This window comes from Eretmochelys imbricata, chromosome 17, assembly GCF_965152235.1.
Source record: "Eretmochelys imbricata isolate rEreImb1 chromosome 17, rEreImb1.hap1, whole genome shotgun sequence".
Classification (NCBI taxonomy): Eukaryota; Metazoa; Chordata; order Testudines; family Cheloniidae; genus Eretmochelys; species Eretmochelys imbricata.
The window spans coordinates 23,129,159-23,149,505 of NC_135588.1; the positions used below are offsets into that span (position 1 = coordinate 23,129,159).

The window sequence follows — 20,347 nt, forward strand, 5'->3', positions numbered from 1 at the left end:
GTCTGACAGGCTAAAGTTATTAAGTCCGTCTCAAGCCTTGGGGTAGAAGGGGATGGCGGAGGGAAAATTGCAGCTCCTAATGGGTCGCGGCAGGAAAATGCAAAGGCTGCTCCTTGGGGGGGATCCGCAAAAAAAGGGAAAGAAACAACCCCGGGGCGGCAATAGCATTGGAGGAGGAGGTGGATTGGGCAGGTTTATGGATCTTGGGTAGTAGACAAGCCATTTACAACGCACACTTTGCTTCTCTACAAAAGAAAAAGGACACTAAACTTTCTAAACTACTACATGCTACAAGGGGCCACAGCAAAGGTTCCCTCAACCCACCCAGCAATATTGTTAACCTATCCAACTATACTCTCAACCCACAGAAGCAGCTGTCTTATCTCGGGGCCTCTCCTTCTGCCCCTCCACCCCCACGAACATGATACAGTTCTGTGGTGACCTAGAATCCTATTTTCGACGTCTCCGACTCAAGGAATATTTCCAAAATACCGCTGAACAACATACTAATCCACAGAGGCCTCCCTACCAACATTACAAAAAGAAGGATTCTAGGTGGACTCCTCCTGAAGGTCGAAACAGCAGACTGGACTTCTACATAGACTGCTTCCACCGACGTGCACGGGCTGAAATTGTGGAAAAGCAGCATCACTTGCCCCATAACCTCAGCCGTGCAGAACACAATGCCATCCACAGCCTCAGAAACAACTCTGACATCATAATCAAAAAGGCTGACAAAGGAGGTGCTGTTGTCATCATGAATAGGTCGGAATAGGTCGGAATATGAACAAGAGGCTGCTCGGCAGCTCTCCAACACCACTTTCTACAAGCCATTACCCTATGATCCCACTGAGAGTTACCAAAGAAACTATAGCATTTGCTCAAGAAACTTCCTGAAAAAGCACAAGATCAAATCCGCACAGACACACCCCTGGAACCCCGACCTGGCGTATTCTATCTACTACCCAAGATCCATAAACCTGGAAATCCTGGACACCCCATCATCTCAGGCATTGGCACCCTGACAGCAGGATTGTCTGGCTATGTAGACTCCCTCCTCAGGCCCTACGCTACCAGCACTCCCAGCTATCGAGACACCACTGACTTCCTGAGGAAACTACAATCCATCGGTGATCTTCCTGATAACACCATCTTGGCCACTATGGATGTAGAAGCCCTCTACACCAATATTCCACACAAAGATGGACTACAAGCTGTCAAGAACACTATCCCCGATAATGTCACGGCTAACCTGGTGGCTGAACTTTGTGACTTTGTCCTTACCCATAACTATTTCACATTTGGGGACAATGTATACCTTCAGATCAGCGGCACTGCTATGGGTACGCGCATGGCCCCACAGTATGCCAACATTTTTATGGCTGACTTAGAACAACACTTCCTCAGCTCTCGTCCCCTAACGCCCCTACTCTACTTGCGCTATATTGATGACATCTTCATCATCTGAAGCCCTTGAGGAATTCCACCATGATTTCAACAATTTCCATCCCACCATCAACCTCAGCCTGGTCCAGTCCACACAAGAGATCCACTTCCTGGACACTACAGTGCTCATAAACGATGGTCACATAAACACCACCCTATACCGGAAACTTACTGACCGCTATTCCTACCTACATGCCTCCAGCTTTCACCCTGACCACACCACACGATCCATCGTCTACAGCCAAGCTCTGCGATACAACCGCATTTGCTCCAACCCCTCAGACAGAGACAAACACCTACAAGACCTCTATCAAGCATTCTTACAACTACAATACCCACCTGCGGAAGTGAAGAAACAGATTGATAGAGCCAGAAGAGTTCCCAGAAGTCACCTACTACAGGCCTAAAAAAGAAAATAACAGAACGCCACTAGCCGTCACCTTCAGCCCCCAACTAAAACCCCTCCAACGCATTATTAAGGATCTACAACCTATCCTGAAGGATGACCCAACACTCCCACAAATCTTGGGAGACAGGCCAGTCCTTGCCTACAGACAGCCCCCCAACCTGAAGCAAATACTCACCAACAACCACATACCACACAACAGAACCACTAACCCAGGAACCTATCTTTGCAACAAAGCCCGTTGCCAACTGTGCCCACATATCTATTCAGGGGACACCATCAAAAGGCCTAATAACATCAGCCACACTATCAGAGGCTCGTTCACCTGCACATCCACCAATGTGATATATGCCATCATGTGCCAGCAATGCCCCTCTGCCATGTACATTGGTCAAACTGGACAATCTCTACGTAAAAGAATAAATGGACACAAATCAGATGTCAAGAATTATAACTTTCATAAACCAGTCGGAGAACACTTCAATCTCTCTGGTCACGCAATCACAGACATGAAGGTCGCTATCTTACAACAAAAAAACTTCAAATCCAGACTCCAGTGAGAAACTGCTGAATTGGAATTCATTTGCAAATTGGATACTATTAATTTAGGCTTAAATAGAGACTGGGAGTGGCTAAGTCATTATGCAAGGTAACCTATTTCTCCTTGTTTTTTTCTACCCCCCCCCCCCCCCGACATTCTGGTTAAACTTGGATTTGTGCTGGAAATGGCCCACCTTGATTATCATGCACACTGTAAGGATAGTGGTCAGTTTGGATGAGCTATTACCAGCAGGAGAGTGAGTTTGTGTGTATATGGGGGTGGGGGGGGTGAGAAAACCTGGATTTGTGCTGGAAATGGCCCACCTTGATTATCATGCACATTGTAGGGAGAGTGGTCACTTTGGATGAGCTATTACCAGCGGGAGAGTGAGTTTGTGTGTGTATGGGGGTGGGGGGGTGAGAAAACCTGGATTTGTGCTGGAAATGGCCCACCTTAATTATCATACACATTTTAAAGAGAGCGGTCACTTTTGATTGGCTATCACCAGCAGGAGAGTGAGTTTGTGCGGGGGTGGGGGGGCGGAGAGTGAGAAAACCTGGATTTGTGCTGGAAATGGCCCAACTTGATGATCACTTTAGATAAGCTATTACCAGCAGGAGAGTGGGGTGGGAGGAGGTGTTGTTTCATGGTCTCTGTGTATATAATGTCTTCTGTAGTTTCCACAGTATGCATCCGATGAAGTGAGCTGTAGCTCACGAAAGCTTATGCTCAAATAAATTGGTTAGTCTCTAAGGTGCCACAAGTACTCCTTTTCTTTTTGCGAATACAGACTAACACGGCTGTTACTCTGAAACCTGAGGTTGTTAGAGGGGCCTCACCCCTCTCATTCCCCGCCATTGTGAGCAGGGAGAGACGGGGAGACACCAGAAGGAGGGGGGGGTAGGGGGAAGCAGATTAACCACTTCTCCCTGTTGGGCTGCAGGCGGGGAGGGAGGGGCAAATGGGTCGGACTGGACAAGGGGAGGAAACAGGAGTTGGGATCCGGTAGTAGGGGCAAACTGTGGGGTGGGCAGTGCAGGGGGGGAGGGGATGTGGACCCACGCGCGTTTGTCCAAAGAGTCTTGTTTGGTCGGCTGTCGTTTCCAGTCCGGATGGCGGAATTCAGAGCAAGCAGCTGAATCCAGAGGCAGATGGCAAGTTGCCAACAGGGACGGACGGCGGGGGGGCCATGACGGCTGTAGTAGTGTTGGGGGGGGCACCGATGGATCGGGGAGCAGCTCCGTGCCACACTCTTGTGCCCCTACAAATGCAGTTAAGACACAGTCAAACTCCCCCCACACGAGAGTACAGTTCAAAAGTTACTCAGTCTTACGGCCCCCTCCACGATGATTTGTAGCTTCCCTGGGCGATTCCTCTGTTGGCTATCTTCTCTCCCGGGCTTTGTGGAGCATTCCAAAAATGCCAAGTAGATAAGGAGAAAAAAATAACTTGTCGGTTAATTACAGGTCCACAAACAAACAGCAAACGGCTGTGTCTGCGGGCTTCCACTCCCCTCCTCCGGGGAGCAGGTCGGCAGTCCTCCCCCTCCCACCCCCCCCGGGGGTTTCAGCTGGAGCAGTAGCAGCGTCCGAGGGCAGGCGTGGGGGGCCGGGCAGCAAGCTGGCAGCCGAGCAGCACTCGAACGGCAGCAAAGAAAAACAGTAAAAAAAAAACAAAACGAAGAAAAAGCGTCTGGCCCGGTCGCGGGGGGAACTGAAGCAGGGTCAAAAAGTAAAAAAAGCCCAGGCCAGTGGGGCTTTAGCAGAGAATAGAAAGCATATAGCTGAGCAGCAAGCGAAGGAGGTCCCTTTTCCCTGGGTAAGGGAGCAGGGAAGGTTCCAGAACAATCAGGAACCTTATGGAGACAATTAAGACAGGCTGACTAGAACACCTGCAGCCAATCAAGAACCTGCTAGAATCAATTAAGGCAGGCTAATCAGGGCACCTGGGTTTTAAAAAGGAGCTCACTTCAGTTTGTGGTGTACGTGTGAGGAGTTGGGAGCAAGAGGCACTAGGAGCTGAGAGTGAGAACGCGGACTGTTGGAGGACTGAAGCGTACAAGCATTATCAGACACCAGGAGGAAGGTCCTGTGGTGAGGATAAAGAAGGTGTTGGGAGGAGGCCATGGGGAAGTAGCCCAGGGAGGTGTAGCTGTCGCACAGCTGTTCCAGGAGGCACTCTAGACAGCTGCATTCCACAGGGCCCTGGACTGGAGCCCGGAGTAGAGGGAGGGCCCAGGTTCCCCCCAATCCTCCCAACTCCTGGTCAGACACAGGAGGAGTCGACCTAGACTGTGAATTCAGAAAAACGGCCAAGCTGAGGGCTGCCGTGAAGCTCCAAGGCGAGCAAATCCGCCAATAAGCACAAGACCCACCAAGGTAGAGCAGGAACTTTGTCACAGCAGTTCTAGTCTCCCATGTTTAAGAAAGATGAATTCAAACTGGAAGAGGTGCAGAGAAGGGCAACTAGGATGATCTGGGGAATGGAAGACCTACCTTATGAGAGGAGACTCAAGGAGCGTGGCTTGTTTCGCATAACCAAAAGAATGCTGAGGGGAGATATGATGGCTCATAAATACCAGGGAGGAAGAGGAGATATTTAAATTAAGCACCAACGTGGACACAAGAACAAATGGATATAAACTGGCCATCCACAAGTTTAGGCTTGAAATTAGGTGAAGGTTTCTGACCATCAAAGGAGTGAAGTTCTGCAACAGCCTTCAAAGGGTATAGTGGGGGCAAAAAGCCTAAGATTCAAGACTGAGCTTGATAAGTTTATGGAGGGGATGACATGATGGGACTGCCCACATAGCTGATCTGCGACTGCTAGCAGCAAATATCTCCAAGGGCTGGTGAGGGGACACTAGATGGAGAGGGCTCTGAGTTACTGCATGGGATTCTTCCTTCCTAAGTGCAGGACTCTGCACTTGTCCTTGTTGAACCTCATCAGACTTCTTTTGGCCCAATCCTCCAATTTGTCTAGGTCACTCTGGACCCTATCCCTACCCTTCAGGGTATCTATCTCTCCCCCCAGCTTAGTGTCATCTGTGAACTTGCTGAGGGTGCAATTCATCCCATCATTCAGATCATTGATAAAGATGTTGAACAAAACCGGACCGAGGACCGACCCCTGGAGCACTCCACTTGATACCAACTGCCAACTAGACATCCAGCTGTTGATCACTACCCATTGAGCCCAACAATCTAGCCAGCTTTCTATCCACCTTATAGTCCATTCATCCAATCCATACTTTTTTAACTTGCTGGCAAGAATACTGTGGGAGACCGTATCAAAAGCTTTGTTAAACCCTTTGAAATAATCTCCAGGACCCATCTGTCAGAGGTGATATTCTCGCAACTGCTGTGAAAGAGGGCCAGGCAACTTCTGAAGGGGCGTGACAGGTGTGTAGATGGCAGCTGATGTTGCAAGGTCTAATTGTTCAGGCCGTCGACCAACCCATCAAAAGTGCATAGAAGAGACAGTCTCAAAGGTCGCAGATTGGGGTGCAGACTGCTTCCGCTTTTGAGCCCTGGTCCTCCTACACTGTGGCTCGTAACAGTGCTGAGATGGTGGGTATTGAGGAGGTTGTGATCTGTGCTGTGGCTGAGAGCTCTATCTTCTCTTCTGTCCCACAGTGTAGATTCCCAGATCATAGAATCATAGAATATCAGGGTTGGAAGGGACCTCAGGAGGTCATCTAGTCCAACCCCCTGCTCAAAAGCAGGACCCATCCCCAATTAAATCAAATTTAATATTTAATCAGATAGGGTAATGTGGTCTAGGAATCCTTCAGGGTGTGGAGAGAAGAATCTGTCCTCTCCATGAAGAGTTTAAGCTCTTCAAACTGGAGGTCTTCTGCAGCTCTTTGGGCAACCCAGAAAGGTGTAGCCAAGAAGCCTGCCTCATTACCACTGTCATGGAGACCGGGTGGGCCGCTGTATCAGCCACCTCCAGTGCTGTCTCTAGCACCTGTCTGGCTAATAACTGACCCTCTCTGAGAATGGCGTGAAACTGCTCCTTTTGTGTCTCCGGTAAATGTTCCAGAAACGCATTGAGTTTCTCATAATTAATAAAATCATATTTGGCCATGACAGTTTGGCAATTTGCAACTCAAAACTAATGTCACCAACAAATACATCGTCCTCCCAAGCTCAATCGTAGTGGGTCGACTTGGCACGATGTTGCTTGCCTCATGCATTAACTACATCCACTACAATGGAGTTGGGTTGTGGATGTTGAAGCAGGAAGTCTGCCTCTTTGGGAGGGATACAGCATTTTTTTGTCAGCTCTCTTGCTGGTTGGTGTGATAGAGGCTGGTGTCTGCCAGATGACTTCGGCAGGATCTAGAATCACCTCATTAATTGGGCGGGCAATACTGGATGAGAAAGAGGTGGGCAGAATATCCACCAACTTGTGATGTGCATCTGCATCTCCTGTAGGGCAATCTGCAGCTCATCTACCACCTGCCCTGGTGCCAAGAGCGATTCCGGGTGCTGGGATGTGCTCAGTACGGGGGCCCCGGTACCAAGTAATGGGGATTGCGGTTCTTCCTCAACCATCAGGTCTCCAGGATACCGGAGTTCATGCAGTACCCTGGGCTCACTCAAGACCGTGGAGGAGTGTCCATGGTACTTTGTCAGTACCAGTGGTTGAGAAGGTGCAGAGCACTCCCTAGATGGGAGTGTTGTTGCAGCCAATACTGAAAGTTTTCTCGGAGCTGCTCTTTTGGAGACGGTATGGTACTGTCTTTCCCTGGGTATTGGGGCCCGGTACTGAGTAATGGGGATTGCAGTTCTTCCCCAACCGTCAGGTCTCCAGAGTACCACAGCTCATGTGGTACCCTGGGCTCACTCGGGACCACGGAGGAGCGTCCATGGTACTTTGTCGGTACCAATGGTTGAGAAGGTGCAGAGCTCTCCCTAGGTGGGAGTTTTGACACACCTGGTACCGAAAGTTGCTCTTTTAGAGGCAATACGGTAATTGTCTCTCTCATTAGGGGGCAGTACCATTGCCTCAGAGCCCGAGACCCTGGTTTCTCCAGGCGATGGGTGCGGCAGAGCTCATAGCAGAGGCCCCCTTCTGGGTACCATGCTTCAGAGCTGCCAGTGCCATCGGTACCGAGGTGGCTGCACTGGGGAACCCCTCTGGCTGGCCAGCAACTCAGAGCCCTTTTTTCGAGCCTTTACAGGGGGAGTCTGCTGGGTTTTTCCATGACTCTACCCCCTTTGAAGTTAAAGGCTCCAGGGATGATCCGGGTGCAGCACCGGAGTCCCCTGGAGACTAAAGTGTCTTCTTCATAAGGAGGAGTTTTAACTTCAGTTCTCAGTTCCTGCGAGCCTGCAGTTTTAGCTGTGGTAAGAGAAGCACTTCTATGGGACTCTCCCAGGCACCAGACCAGTGAGTGTCTGGATGTTACAGGAATCGACTTCTTGTAGGAGAGGCACCTCTTGGAGCCGGGAGAGCCGGGAATGCCCCTGGGCGGGCGTGGGGGGCTATCATCCTCTAGCAGTGATTTATGCAGATGCAAGGTCTTCTTTCCTCCTCCTCTTCTTTTCCTCTCTTTTTTTAACTGAAAAAACGTAATCTTCTAAACGCCCAAGGGAGTAGGGGGCAATCCCCCCAGACAGGGCAGGAAATGTAAACTAAACTTCTTTTTCTTTTTTTCCCTTTAATCCCAACAGAGCAAAAAGGAAAAGCTAAGTATTAAGGAGAAAAAACAGGAAAAAAACCAACTACTTATGCTAATGATGCAAATAAAGAAGGGCTGACTGCTTGCTCCTTTGGAGGCCAAAGGCGGTTGAGAAGGAACAGGGCGGGGGGCAGGGGCGGTCACTCAGCAGTGCTATATAGCCTTGAGGCAGACCACAAGGGAGGGACAGCACATGTGCAGGCTCAATGAACACTGCTACCAAAAATCTCCAATTAGAGGTGCAGGGGCACAGATACACCTACAGCGGAGCACCCATAGGGACACTACTAACTCGACGAAGAACTGGGTGTTCACTTGTAACTGCTGCCAATACACTGTTTACAGCCCTCGGAGAGAAAGCAATGCCCTGGCTCTAGCTGTTAGATGGACCGGTTTGCTGGAGATAACAAAGTGTAAGGCAGGGAGCTGTGCAGTCTTAAAACCCTGGTCAGCAGGGAGATAGACACGGTCTCCTTCCAAGAGAGGTGATGGCTGGGGGGCCAGAAACCTTAAGTGAGTGCCCTCCAGGGACCAGGGAGGGGGAAGTCAGATGCCATCACCCTGAAACTGAGATACAGTTCATGCTCAGGGGATCTGGGTTCCAATCCCAGCTATGACTTTGGGTACATCAGCTGATCTGTCTGTGACTCAGTCACCCTGTCAGTACAATGATATTTGTTCACCTTGTAGGAATGTTATGAAGCTTAAAGAGGGCTTGTGAAGTTCAAAGTACTAAGAGACATACTCAGCAGGAAGGGTAGGCTTAGAAATCAGGATCTCTTGGCTCTTAGCCCTGAACCTACTCTGCTAGGCTAAGAGAGTACATTGGAGAGTGGACATAGAATCAGAAGAAGAAAGGAGCACTCTCTTACCAGACATAGATTTTCATGAGCTTCCCTAGTGATCTAACGGGAACATTAAATAAGGGAGGGGACAGGACTGAGCCCCACAAGAATCCATACACGAGACCTACTGGGCAGAGGGAGCAGCTGCCATCACATCCCTGAGAGGGAGGAGAAAGCAAAGTCAATGTAACCTGTCTGCATCTGCCGTCACCAGCTCAGTAGCCCTTCATGATCTCCTGCACCAACAGCTACTAATAAGTCTAACGGTATCAGCAGCAATGTTTGCACCAGCATGCGCCCTCTTGGCTCTATGCCAAGGACAGCAGGGCACAGGCACATGCCTTCATGTTGCTAAACCACTACTACAGGCTGCAGTACGCAGCTATTGTGTGGCAATCCAGGGCTGTGAAGTCACAACAAAGACTATCCAGGACTAAACACAAATTGAAAACATTCAGGAAACTTGCTATAAATTTCCCAGGGCTTTTCTTCGGTTGTCTGCATTCCTCTCAGACCGCAATGATCTGTACAAATGGCCATCACAGAGTGTTGACAAGTGAAGAGGGAGCAAATCCCTTCAACAGTTTTCTGCAAGTTTTCTATTATTTTTCCACAGGATTCTCTAGTTCCCAGACACAGGTTTAAGAGGTAGCTGTAAGCGGAGGAAAGCAGTGCTAGTAAATGCATTGATCCCAAGGTGTGCTTATCCCCACTTGGGTAATGACAAGGGACACCAGAAACAACACTGACCTCTGGAGTGGGGCAGGACTTGGGACTGTTCTGCATGGATTCTGATTTTGAAGAGCTTGACTGAGACTCCAGTCTCTTGACTTGCTTCTGAGATGTGGCAGCAGCACCTGAGACTGGAATTTTGGTGACACTAGACATGGGATTGGGGATCTGAGGTAACGATTCCAGCTCTTCACTCCCTTCATCATGAATCTTCTTAGTGCACTGAAGAGCAGGACGTGCAGGGGCAACATCTGGATCTGAAACCAAACATTCCATTTGTTACTCCAAACCAGCAGAGCAGAAGAAGAGCTACTGTGAGCACCATGGTGCTTGCAGTGTAGACACACTCTATAGCAGGGATCTACCCAGGGGCTTAGCTTTGAGCTGTGGAAACACGCTCAGCCCTGATTCTCCTTGCACTCACACCAAGAGCAGCTACACTGAAGTTACCAGATGGAACTGATAAAAGGGAGGGAGGATCAGGCACTTGAAATTAAATACTCAGCCCTGCATGCTGCTGTGGACCAAATCCTCTCCTTCACCGAGGTCCACTCTGCACGGGAGGTAGGGGAGCTATTAGGGAGCTCGTTAGGGCTTGCTGAACCTGTGGGCTTGTCTGCACCAGCCCCAGTTTGACTTAACTTACACCACAGGGATGTTAACGGGTCACTTCACCTTGAATGGTTCCTTAGAACATGTGCTAAACTTATGCTAAACAATCTGTTCGATCTCGTGACACTTTCTCAGACTGAGGAAGGGCTCTGTGTAGCTTGAAAGCTTCTCACCAGCATAAGGTGGTCCAATAAAAGATATTACCTCACCCACCTTGTCTCTCTAGGGTGGTGGTTCTCAACCTATGGCCATAGGCCACTTGCAGCCCAATCAGCACACAGCTCCAGCTCATGTGACATCCTCAGGGCCATACAGGTAGTAAAACCGGTTACTCACCTTCTCGCAACTGTTGTTCTTTGAGATGTGTTGCTCTGGTCCATTCCAATTAGGTGTGTGTGTGCCCATGTGCACAGTCGTCAGAAGGTTTTTCCCCTAGCAGCATCTGTCGGGTCGGCTCTGGAGACCCCTGGAGTGGCGCCTTCATGGCGGTGTACATAGGTCCCTGCCAACCAGCCACCTGTTCAGTTCCTTCTTGCCGGCTACTCCGACAGATGGGAAGACGGGTGGGTCTTAGAATGGACATGAGCAACACATCTCGAAGAACAACAATTATGAGAAGGTGAGTAACCATTTTTTCTTCTTTGAGTGCTTGCTCATGTCGATTCCAATTAGGTGACTCCCAAGCCCTAATTAGGAGGTGGGGTCGGAGCTCGAGGAATCGCTGATTGAAACACTGCTCTGCCGAATGTAGCATCGTCCCTGACGTGCTGGGTAATGGCATAAAGAGAGGTGAAAGTGTGAACTGAGGACCATGTTGCTGCCCTGCAGATATCCTGGATCAGGACCTGGGCCAGGAATGCTGTCAAGGAGGCCTGCGCCCTTGTGGAATGAGCCATTAGTGCAGGGGCCGGAACTTTTGTTAGATCATAGCTTGCCCGGATACAGGACGTGATCCATAATGAAATTCTCTGTGACAACACCAGAAGGCCGTCCATTCTATCTACAACCACCACGAACAACTGGTTCAACTTACGGAACAGCTTTGTGCATTTGATGTAAAAAGCCAGAGCTCTCCGAAAATCCAACGAGTGTAGTCTTTCCACTCCTGCGCTTAGGTCCTGCACTTAGGACAGAAGAATCCAATGCACCGCTACAGACTAGGGACCGAATGGCTAGGCAGCAGTTCTGCGGAAAAGGACCTAGGGGTGACAGTGGACGAGAAGCTGGATATGAGTCAACAGTGTGCCCTTGTTGCCAAGAAGGCCAATGGCATTTTGGGATGTATAAGTAGGGGCATAGCGAGCAGATGGAGGGACGTGATCGTTCCCCTCTATTCGACATTGGTGAGGCCTTATCTGGAGTACTGTGTCCAGTTTTGGGCCCCACACTACAAGAAGGATGTGGAGAAATTGGAGAGAGTCCAGCGAAGAGCAACAAAAATGATTAGGGGTCTGGAACACATGACTTATGAGGAGAGGCTGACGGAACTGGGATTGTTTAGTCTGCAGAAGAGAAGAATGAGGGGGGATTTGATAGCTGCTTTCAACTACCTGAGAGGTGGTTCCAAAGAGGATGGTTCTAGACTATTCTCAGTGGTAGAAGATGACAGGACAAGAAGTAATGGTCTCAAGTTGCAGTGGGGGAGGTTTAGGTTGGATATTAGGAAAAAGTTTTTCACTAGGAGGGTGGTGAAACACTGGAATGCGTTACCTAGGGAGGTGGTAGAATCTCCTTCCTTAGAAGTTTTTAAGGTCAGGCTTGACAAAGCCCTGGCTGGGATGATTTAATTGGGGATTGGCCCTGCAGTCAGGCCCTGTGAGCAGGGGGTTGGACTAGATGACCTCCTGAGGTCCCTTCCAACCCTGATTATTCTATGATTCTATGATTCTTTGTTTCCAGCCATCCGCATGAGGTTTAGGGTAAAAGACTGGTAGAAAAATGTCCTAATTGGCATGGAATTGGGAGACAACCTTTGGAAGAAAGGCTGGATGAAGCCTAAGTTGTACCTTGTCCTTATAAAAAATGATATAAGGAGGATCGGAGGTTAGGGCTTTAAGCTCGGAGACTCTCCTTGCTGACGTAATGGTGACTAGAAAAGCCACCTTCCACGATAGGTCGAGCAATGAACAAGTTGCTAGGAATTCAAACAGGGGTCCCATTAGCCTGGAAAAGACCAGGTTAAGGTCCCATGCTGGGATTTGTTGCTTAACCTGCGGGTATAGCCTGTCCAGACCTTTCAGGAAGCAACTGACCATCGGGTTGGCCAAGACTGAACAGCCGGCTGCTCCCAGGTGGAAAGTTGAAATTGCTGCCAGGTGAACCTGGAGAGATGAAACCAAGAGGCCCTGCTGTTTTAAGTCTAATAGGTAGTCTAAGATGAGTGGTAGGGTTGTGCTCTCCCAATGCAGGCACCTATGAGAACACCAGATTGAAACCCTTTTCCACTTGGCCAGGTAGGTAGCCCTGGTGGAGGATTTCCTGCTGCCCAGCAGAAGCTCCCTAACGGGCTCCAAGCACATCAGCTCAATCAGGTTGAGCCATGAAGCTTCCAAGCGGTGAGGTAAAGAGACTCGAGATCGTGATGATGAAGATGACTGTGGCCTTGGGTGATCAGGTGCGGAAGCAGAGGCAATGAGAATGGAGCATCCACTGACAGCTCCAGAAGCATGGTATACCAGTGCTGGCAAGGCCAGGCTGGCGCTACCAGTATGACTGTACTCTTCTCTCTGAGCATGACTGGAGTACTGTCGTGGATGGGTATAAACTGTTCAGGAAGGACAGGGAGGCCAGAAAAGGAGAGGGAGTTGCATTGTATGTAAGGGAGCAGTATGACTGCTCAGAGCTCAAGTATGAAACTGCAGAAAAAATCTGAGAGTCTCTGGATTAAGTTTAGAAGCGTGAGCACCACCGGACCAGGGGGATGAGGTGGACGAGGCTTTCTTCCGGCAACTCGCAGAAGCTACTAGATCGCACACCCTAGTTCTCATGGGTGACTTCAATCATCCTGATATCTGCTGGGAGAGCAATACAGCGGTGCACAGACAATCCAGGAAGTTTTTGGAAACTGTAGGGGACAATTTCCTGGTGCAAGTGCTGGAGGAACCAACTAGGGGCGGAGCTCTTCTTGACCTGCTGCTCACAAACCGGGAAGAATTAGTAGAGGAAGCAAAAGTGGATGGAAACCTGGGAGGCAGTGACCATGAGCTGGTCGAGTTCAGGATCCTGACACAAGGAAGAAAGGAAAGCAGCAGAATACAGACCCGGGACATCAGAAAAGCAGACTTTGACTCCCTCAGGGAACTGATGGGCAGGGTCCCCTGGGAGAATAACATGAGGGGGAAAGGAATCCAGGAGAGCTGGCTGTATTTTAAAGAATTCTTATTGTGGTTACAGGGACAAATCATCCTGATGTGTCGAAAGAACAGTAAATATGGCAGGTGACCAGCTTGGCTTCACAGTGAAATCCTTGCTGATCTTAAGCACAAAAAGGAGGCTTACAAGAAGTGGAAGATTGGACAAATGACCAGGGATGAATATATAAATATTGCTCGGGCATGTAGGAATGAAATCAGGAAGGCTAAATCACACCTGGAGTTGCAGCTAGCGAGGGATGTTAAGAGTAACAAGAAGGGTTTCCTGAGGTATGTTGGCAACAAGAAGAAAGCCAAGGAAACTCATGGCGATCGGGGGAAGTCCCGGAAGACTGGAAAAAGGCTAATGTAGTGCCCATCTTTAAAAAAGGGAAGAAGGAGGATCCTGGGAACTACAGGCCGGTCAGCCTCACCTCAGTCCCTGGAAAAATCATGGAGCAGGTCCTCAAGGAATCAATTCGGAAGCACTTAGAGGAGAGAAAAGTGATCAGGAACAGTCAGCATGGATTCACCGAGGGAAAGTCATGCCTGACTAATCTAATTACCTTCTATGATGAGATAACTGGTTCTGTGGATGAAGGGAAAGCAGTGGACGTGTTATTCCTTGACTTTAGCAAAGCTTTCGACACGGTCTCCCACAGTATTCTTGCCAGCAAGTTAAAGAAGTATGGGCTGGATGGATGCACTACAAGTTGGGTAGAAAGTTGGCTAGATTGTCGGGCTCAACGGGTAGTGATCAATGGCTCCATTTCTAGTTGGCAGCCGGTATCTAGCAGAGTGCCCCAAGGGTCGGTCCTCAGGCCGGTTTTGTTCAATATCTTCATTCACGATCTGGAGGATGGTGTGTATTGCACCCTCAGCTAGTTTGCGGATGACACTAAACTGGGAGGAGTGGTAGATACGCTGGAGGGTAGGGATAGGATACAGAGGGACCTAGACAAATTGATGGATTGGGCCAAAAGAAATCTGATGAGGTTCAACAAGGACAAGTGCAGAGTCCTGCACTTACGACGGAAGAATCCAATGCACCGCTACAGACTAGGGACCGAATGGCTCGGCAGCAGTTCTGCAGAGAAGGACCTAGGGGTGACAGTGGACGAGAAGCTGGATATGAGTCAACAGTGTGCCCTTGCTGCCAAGAAGGCCAATGGCATTTTGGGGTGTATAAGTAGGGGCGTTGCCACCAGATCGAGGGACGTGATCGTTCCGCTCTATTCGACACTGGTGAGGCCTCATCTGGAGTACTGTGTCCAGTTTTGGGCCCCACACTACAAGAAGGATGTGGAGAAATTGGAGAGAGTCCAGCGAAGGGCAACAAAAATGATTAGGGGTCTGGAACACATGACTTATGAGGAGAGGCTGACGGAACTGGGATTGTTTAGTCTACGGAAGAGAAGAATGAGGGGGGATTTGATAGCTGCTTTCAACTACCTGAGAGGTGGATCCAAAGAGGATGGATCTAGACTATTCTCAGTGATAGCAGATGACAGGACAAGGAGTAATGGTCTCAAGTTGCAGTGGGGGAGATTTAGGTTGGATATTAGGAAAAACTTTTTCACTAGGAGAGTGGTGAAACACTGGAATATGTTACCTAGGAAGGTAGTGGAATCCCCTTCCTTAGAAGTTTTTAAGGTGAGGCTTGACAAAGCCCTGGCTGGGATGATTTGGTTTGGATTGGTCCTACTCTGGGCAGGGGGTTGGACTAGATGACCTCCAGAGTTCCCTTCCAACTCTGATATTCTATGATCTTGAGCAGAACCTTGTGAACGAGTGGAAACGATGGGAACACATACAACAGATGGTCCATCCAGGGGAGGAGGAACATGTCCATGAGGGACTGTGATTCTGGAAGGAACAGAAGTGGGGACATTTTCTGTTGCTCTTCATGGCGAACAGGTCAATTTGGGGAACCTCCACCTTTGGAAAACATTGTACACCATGTCCGGGCAGCTGGACCACTTCTGACTGTGGAAGGATCTGCTGAGATAGTCCGCCAACTTGTTCTGGGAACCTGGGAGGTAGAATGCTTCCAAGTGAATGGAGTGGGCTATGCAGAAGTCCCACAGCTTGAGGGCTTCCCGACTTAGGGGAGAGGAATGACCTCCACCCTGCTTATTTGTATAAAACATTGCAGTTGTGTTGTCCACCATCACCTCCGTGCATTTCCCCTGCAAGTGGGCCTGGAAGGTCTGGCATGCCAGGCGGACTGCTCTCAGCTCCTTAACGTTGATGTGGAGTGAGAGCTCTTCTTGTGACCAGAGACCTTGGGTCTGAAGGTCTCCCAGGTGAGCACCCCATCCCAACGTTGCTGCATCTGTCACCAGGGACAGGGAGGGCTGGGGCTTTGCGAAGGGGACTCCCACACATACCGTCTGTGGGTTGAGCCTCCAGTGGAAAGACTCGAGAACTGGCGCCGGGAGGGTGACCACCTTGTCTAGACTGTTGCTCCCTGGCCGATAAGCTGACACCAGCCAGACCTGGAGAGGTCTGAGCCTCAGTTCATGTGCTGTACCACATACATATGTGCTGCCATGTGGCTGAGGAGCTTTAAGCAGTTCCTTGCTTGGGTGGTGGGGTACCCACTTGAAGTTTTGTATGATGTCTGTCATTGTCCAAAACTGAGATTCCGGCAGGGATGCTCTGGCCTGACCCAAGTCCACCACTGCTCCGATAAATTCTATTATCTGCGGAGAGGATAGAGTTGATTTGCGCTTGTTGAGAAGGACACCCAGCCTGTCAAAGGAGGATCTTACCAGGTTGATCTGGCGCTCCACTTGCTCCTTGGAGTGGCCCCTGAGCAGCCAGTCATCAAGATACGGGAATATCTACATCTGCCTCAGTCATAGGAAGGTGGAGACAACTGCCATGTATTTGGTAAACACTCAAGGGGCCACTAACAGACCAACGGGGAGGACCGTAAATTGGTAATGGTTGTGGTTGATCACAAACCTGAGAAAACACCTGTGAGCTGGAATTATAGCTATGTGGAAGTACGCGTCCTTGAGGTCGAGGGTGGCATACCAGTCTCCCAGATCCAGAGATGGAATGACTGTTTTTAGAGAGAACATGTGGAACCTCAACTTTTTCATGAATTTGTTGAGGCCTCACAGGTTGAGGATGGGTCTGAGGCCCCCTTTGGCTTTGGGGATTAGAAAATAATGGGAATAGAACCCCTTGCCCTTTAGCTCCTAAGGAACCTCCTCCACTGCTCCCGCAACTATGAGCATTTGGACCTCCTGCATGAGGAGATGCTCATGAGAAGGGTCCCTGAAGAGAAGGGGGGTGGGAGGAAGGAGAGGAGCAGAATTGGAGAGAACATCCCACTTCCAGCATGCAAAAGACCAAGCGGTCTGAAGTTATCTGGGACTAAGCACAGTAAAAGTGGGACAGATGATTCAGGAAACAGGGAGAAGGATCCGGTGAATAGACTGGTGCATCGCCCCCAGGTGCACCTTCAAAAGGCCTTAGAGCCTGATGACTGCCTTGCTGAGTTCTGGCCTTGGCTGGGTGGAGGATTGGGAGGCTTATGCCTGCCATTCCTGCTCTGCTTCCTTAAGAAGTTCTGCCTGGGCCGGGGAGGGTAGAAGCGCTGCGGGGGCTGAGGTTTAAAATGTTTTCGCTGGGTAGCAGGGGTATGCAGGCTCAGCAACTTTAATGTAGCCTGCAAATCATAGAATCATAGAATATCAGGTATGGAAGGGACCTCACAAATCTTTTAGGCTCCGCAAAAAGGCCCGTACCATCAAAAGGCAGGTCTTGAATTGTCTGTTGAACTTCAGGAGGAAGGCCGGATGCTTGGAGCCATGAACTCCTCCTCATAGCTATGCTCGAGGTTTGCGTGGCCAAGTCTGCAGATCCAGTGAGACCTGTAAAGAGGTCTGTGCCACTGCCTTTCCCTCATCCACTATGGAAGCAAACTCTGCCTTGGATTCAGATGGGACCAACTCCTTGAATTTCAGCATGGAGTTCCATGAGTTGAAATTAGATCTACTCAGGATTGCCTGTTGGTTAGCAACCCTGAGCTGAAGCCCTCCGGTCGAGTAAACCTTCCATCTGAAGAGGCCCAGCTTTTCTGAGTCTTTAGACTTTGGGGTGGCCCTTACTGTGTCTGCCTCTCTCTCTCATTCACCGAGGCCACAACAAGCGAGCAGCGCTGCGGGTGAGTAAATAAGTACTCATACCCCTTAGAGGGGATAAAATACTTCTTCTCCACCCCCTTTGCTGTAGGGGGAATGGAGGCAGGGGTTTGCCACAGGGTTTTTGTAGTGACCTGAATAGTCTTCATGAGGGGCAAAGCCACCCTAGACAGCCATTCCGGGGTTAGAATGTCCTGTGATTCGACTACCTCCTCAGCCTGAAGCCCAATATTGTGAGCCACCTTATGCAGCAGGTCCTGGTGTGCTCTGTCAATGGGGGGCAGCCTGAAGGAGGAAGGCCCCGCCACCGCTTCGTCCAGTGAGGATGACGACAAGGCCAAAGGAGGCACCAGGCTCTCCTTGCCCTCTGGCTCTCCGGACTCGTCCTGCTTGGTGCCATGCTCCTCGGCGCCAACCGCAGGCTCAGGGCTGGTGGTGGGCCCGGGATCTGGACGCAGCTCCGTACTGTGCCCTGACGCTGTTTCAGAGCCCCGAAGGGTGGGATGGTCCGTGGCTGGCGGAAGCGACCAGGCTTCCAACACCACAGAGTGAGAACCCTTGGAGTGCGCGCCCTGGGCTTGGTGGTAGGCTCACAAGGTCCTGAATGGCCATTGCACGGGCCCTTGTCACTGCACTTGCCATGGCACCATCCTCACGTTCTGCCTATGTCTGCAGTGGTCTGATCAAGTAATAGGACGCCACCTCTGAGTCCAATGTTCGGGATCTCGAGCACGAAGATCACGACGGTGGCGATCGGGATGGTGCCGGAGAGCGGTTGCAGGGATGGTACCAGAGAGCAGTGCTGCGATGAAGGTGCTGAAGACCGGTGCTGCAGGGACAGGTGCTACAGGGACGGTGGTGGTGACCAGTGCCGCAGGGAGCAGTGCCACGTAGATGGTGAGCGGTGCCTTATAATTGCTGGCTTGCCTCGGGATGGTGCCCCGTGTTGCAGTGCCAGATGTCTATTCCAGCTGACGGGGGACTGCGGAGCCGTCATGGCAAATCATGTCCCTCACCACCTCATCCACCTGACACTCTCGATCAGGAGAGTCAGAATCATAGAATATCAGGGTTGGAAGGGACCTCAGGAGGTCATCTAGTCCAACCCCCTGCTCAAAGCAGGACCAATCCCCAATTTTTGCCCCAGATCCGTAAATGGCCCCCTCAAGGATTGAGCTCACAACCCTGGGTTTAGCAGGTCAACGCTCAAACCACTGAGCTATCCCTCCCCCCAACAGCACCAGACTCGACAGACCCCGGGACCAAAGTCTACAGTGCCAGCTCATGTGATGTCAGCCACAGGTGCTCCTGCGCAGGACGCCCCTCGGTGGTGCTGTCCGATCCGGCCACTCTTGGTGCGGGCGAGCACCCTCTGTCCACCTTCTTGTGCTGCTTATGTGGCACCAGAGAGTGCAAGATTCTGCGAGCTTTGGTGCCAGGGAATGTCGGTGCTGAGGATATCTATGGCCAGAGTCCTTCCTTGACACCGTTTCTTGCACAGAGGCCAGAGCGCTCCACACAGAGGTGCTTGGTGCCAGATCCTGTCAGCACAGAGCCAGCTGGGAACGAAGAGCTGCTTCCATCTGGATCTGCTTCAGCCTGAAGTCCCGTTCTTTGTTAGTCCTCGGGCAGAAACCTTTACAAATCTTGCACTGTTCTGTTTGGTGCGCCTCCCCTAGACACTCAAGACAAGAGTTGTGGGGGTCGCCCATTGGCATGGGCTTGAGGCAGGTTCCGCAGGTTTAAACCCTTGGGATCAAGGCATGCCCCGAATCCCAAAGAGGAGACAAATTAGGGTGGGGGAAGGACCTCCACTCCTAGCTAGCAAACCAACTAAACTAACTCACTCTAAGGAATAACTATTTACAGAGAAATAAATACAAACACTAGGGGAAGCACTTGCTAAGGCAAGCGACCGCAGTTCCAATGACTATCTCTGGCGGTAAGAAGGAACTGAAGAAGCAGCGGGTCAGTAGGCACCTATATTCACCGCCATGAAGGCGCCACTCCAGGGGGTTCCACGGCCAAAATGACGGGTGCTGCTGGGGGAAAACCTTCCGACAACTGTGCACACGGCACACACACACCTAACTGGAATCGACATGAGCAAGCACTCAAAGAAGAATATATATCGTGTGGATGCGACCCACACAACACATGGAGAGTGGCATATGCGGCCCACAATGGTAAACAGGGGGAGAATCACTGCTCTAGGAACTCTATCTGGCCTACATAAATCGATGTACAGCAAGGGTGGGCAAACTATGGCCCGCAGACCACATATGGCCTGCCAACCGTTTTAATCCGGCCCTCGAGCTCCAGCCGGAGAGCGGGGTCTGGAGCTTGCCCTGCTACCAGGCTCCAGCCAGGGAGCAGGGTTGGGGGCCACTCCACGCATGCGTGCCACAGCTCCGTATGGCTCCCAGAAGCAGCAGCATGTCCCCCCTCCGGCTCCACATGCTGCCCCCGCCCCAAGTGCTGCCCCCACAGCTCCCATTGGCCAGGAACTGCGGCCAATGGGAGCTACAGGGACGACACCTGCAGATGGGGCAGCGCACAGAGCTGCATG

The 20,347-nt window shown here is 50.6% G+C and overlaps 1 protein-coding gene across 1 annotated transcript in view; it reads right to left on the reverse strand.

Moving 5' to 3' along the window:
- The window catches only part of TSPOAP1 (TSPO associated protein 1), a 231,866-nt gene that overhangs the window by 106,293 nt on the left and 105,226 nt on the right, over window positions 1–20,347 (reverse strand). The window contains exon 14 of the mRNA XM_077836656.1: window positions 9,678–9,916. Within this exon, the coding sequence (XP_077692782.1) occupies window positions 9,678–9,916 (239 nt within the window). The remainder of the gene's footprint in view (window positions 1–9,677; window positions 9,917–20,347) is intronic.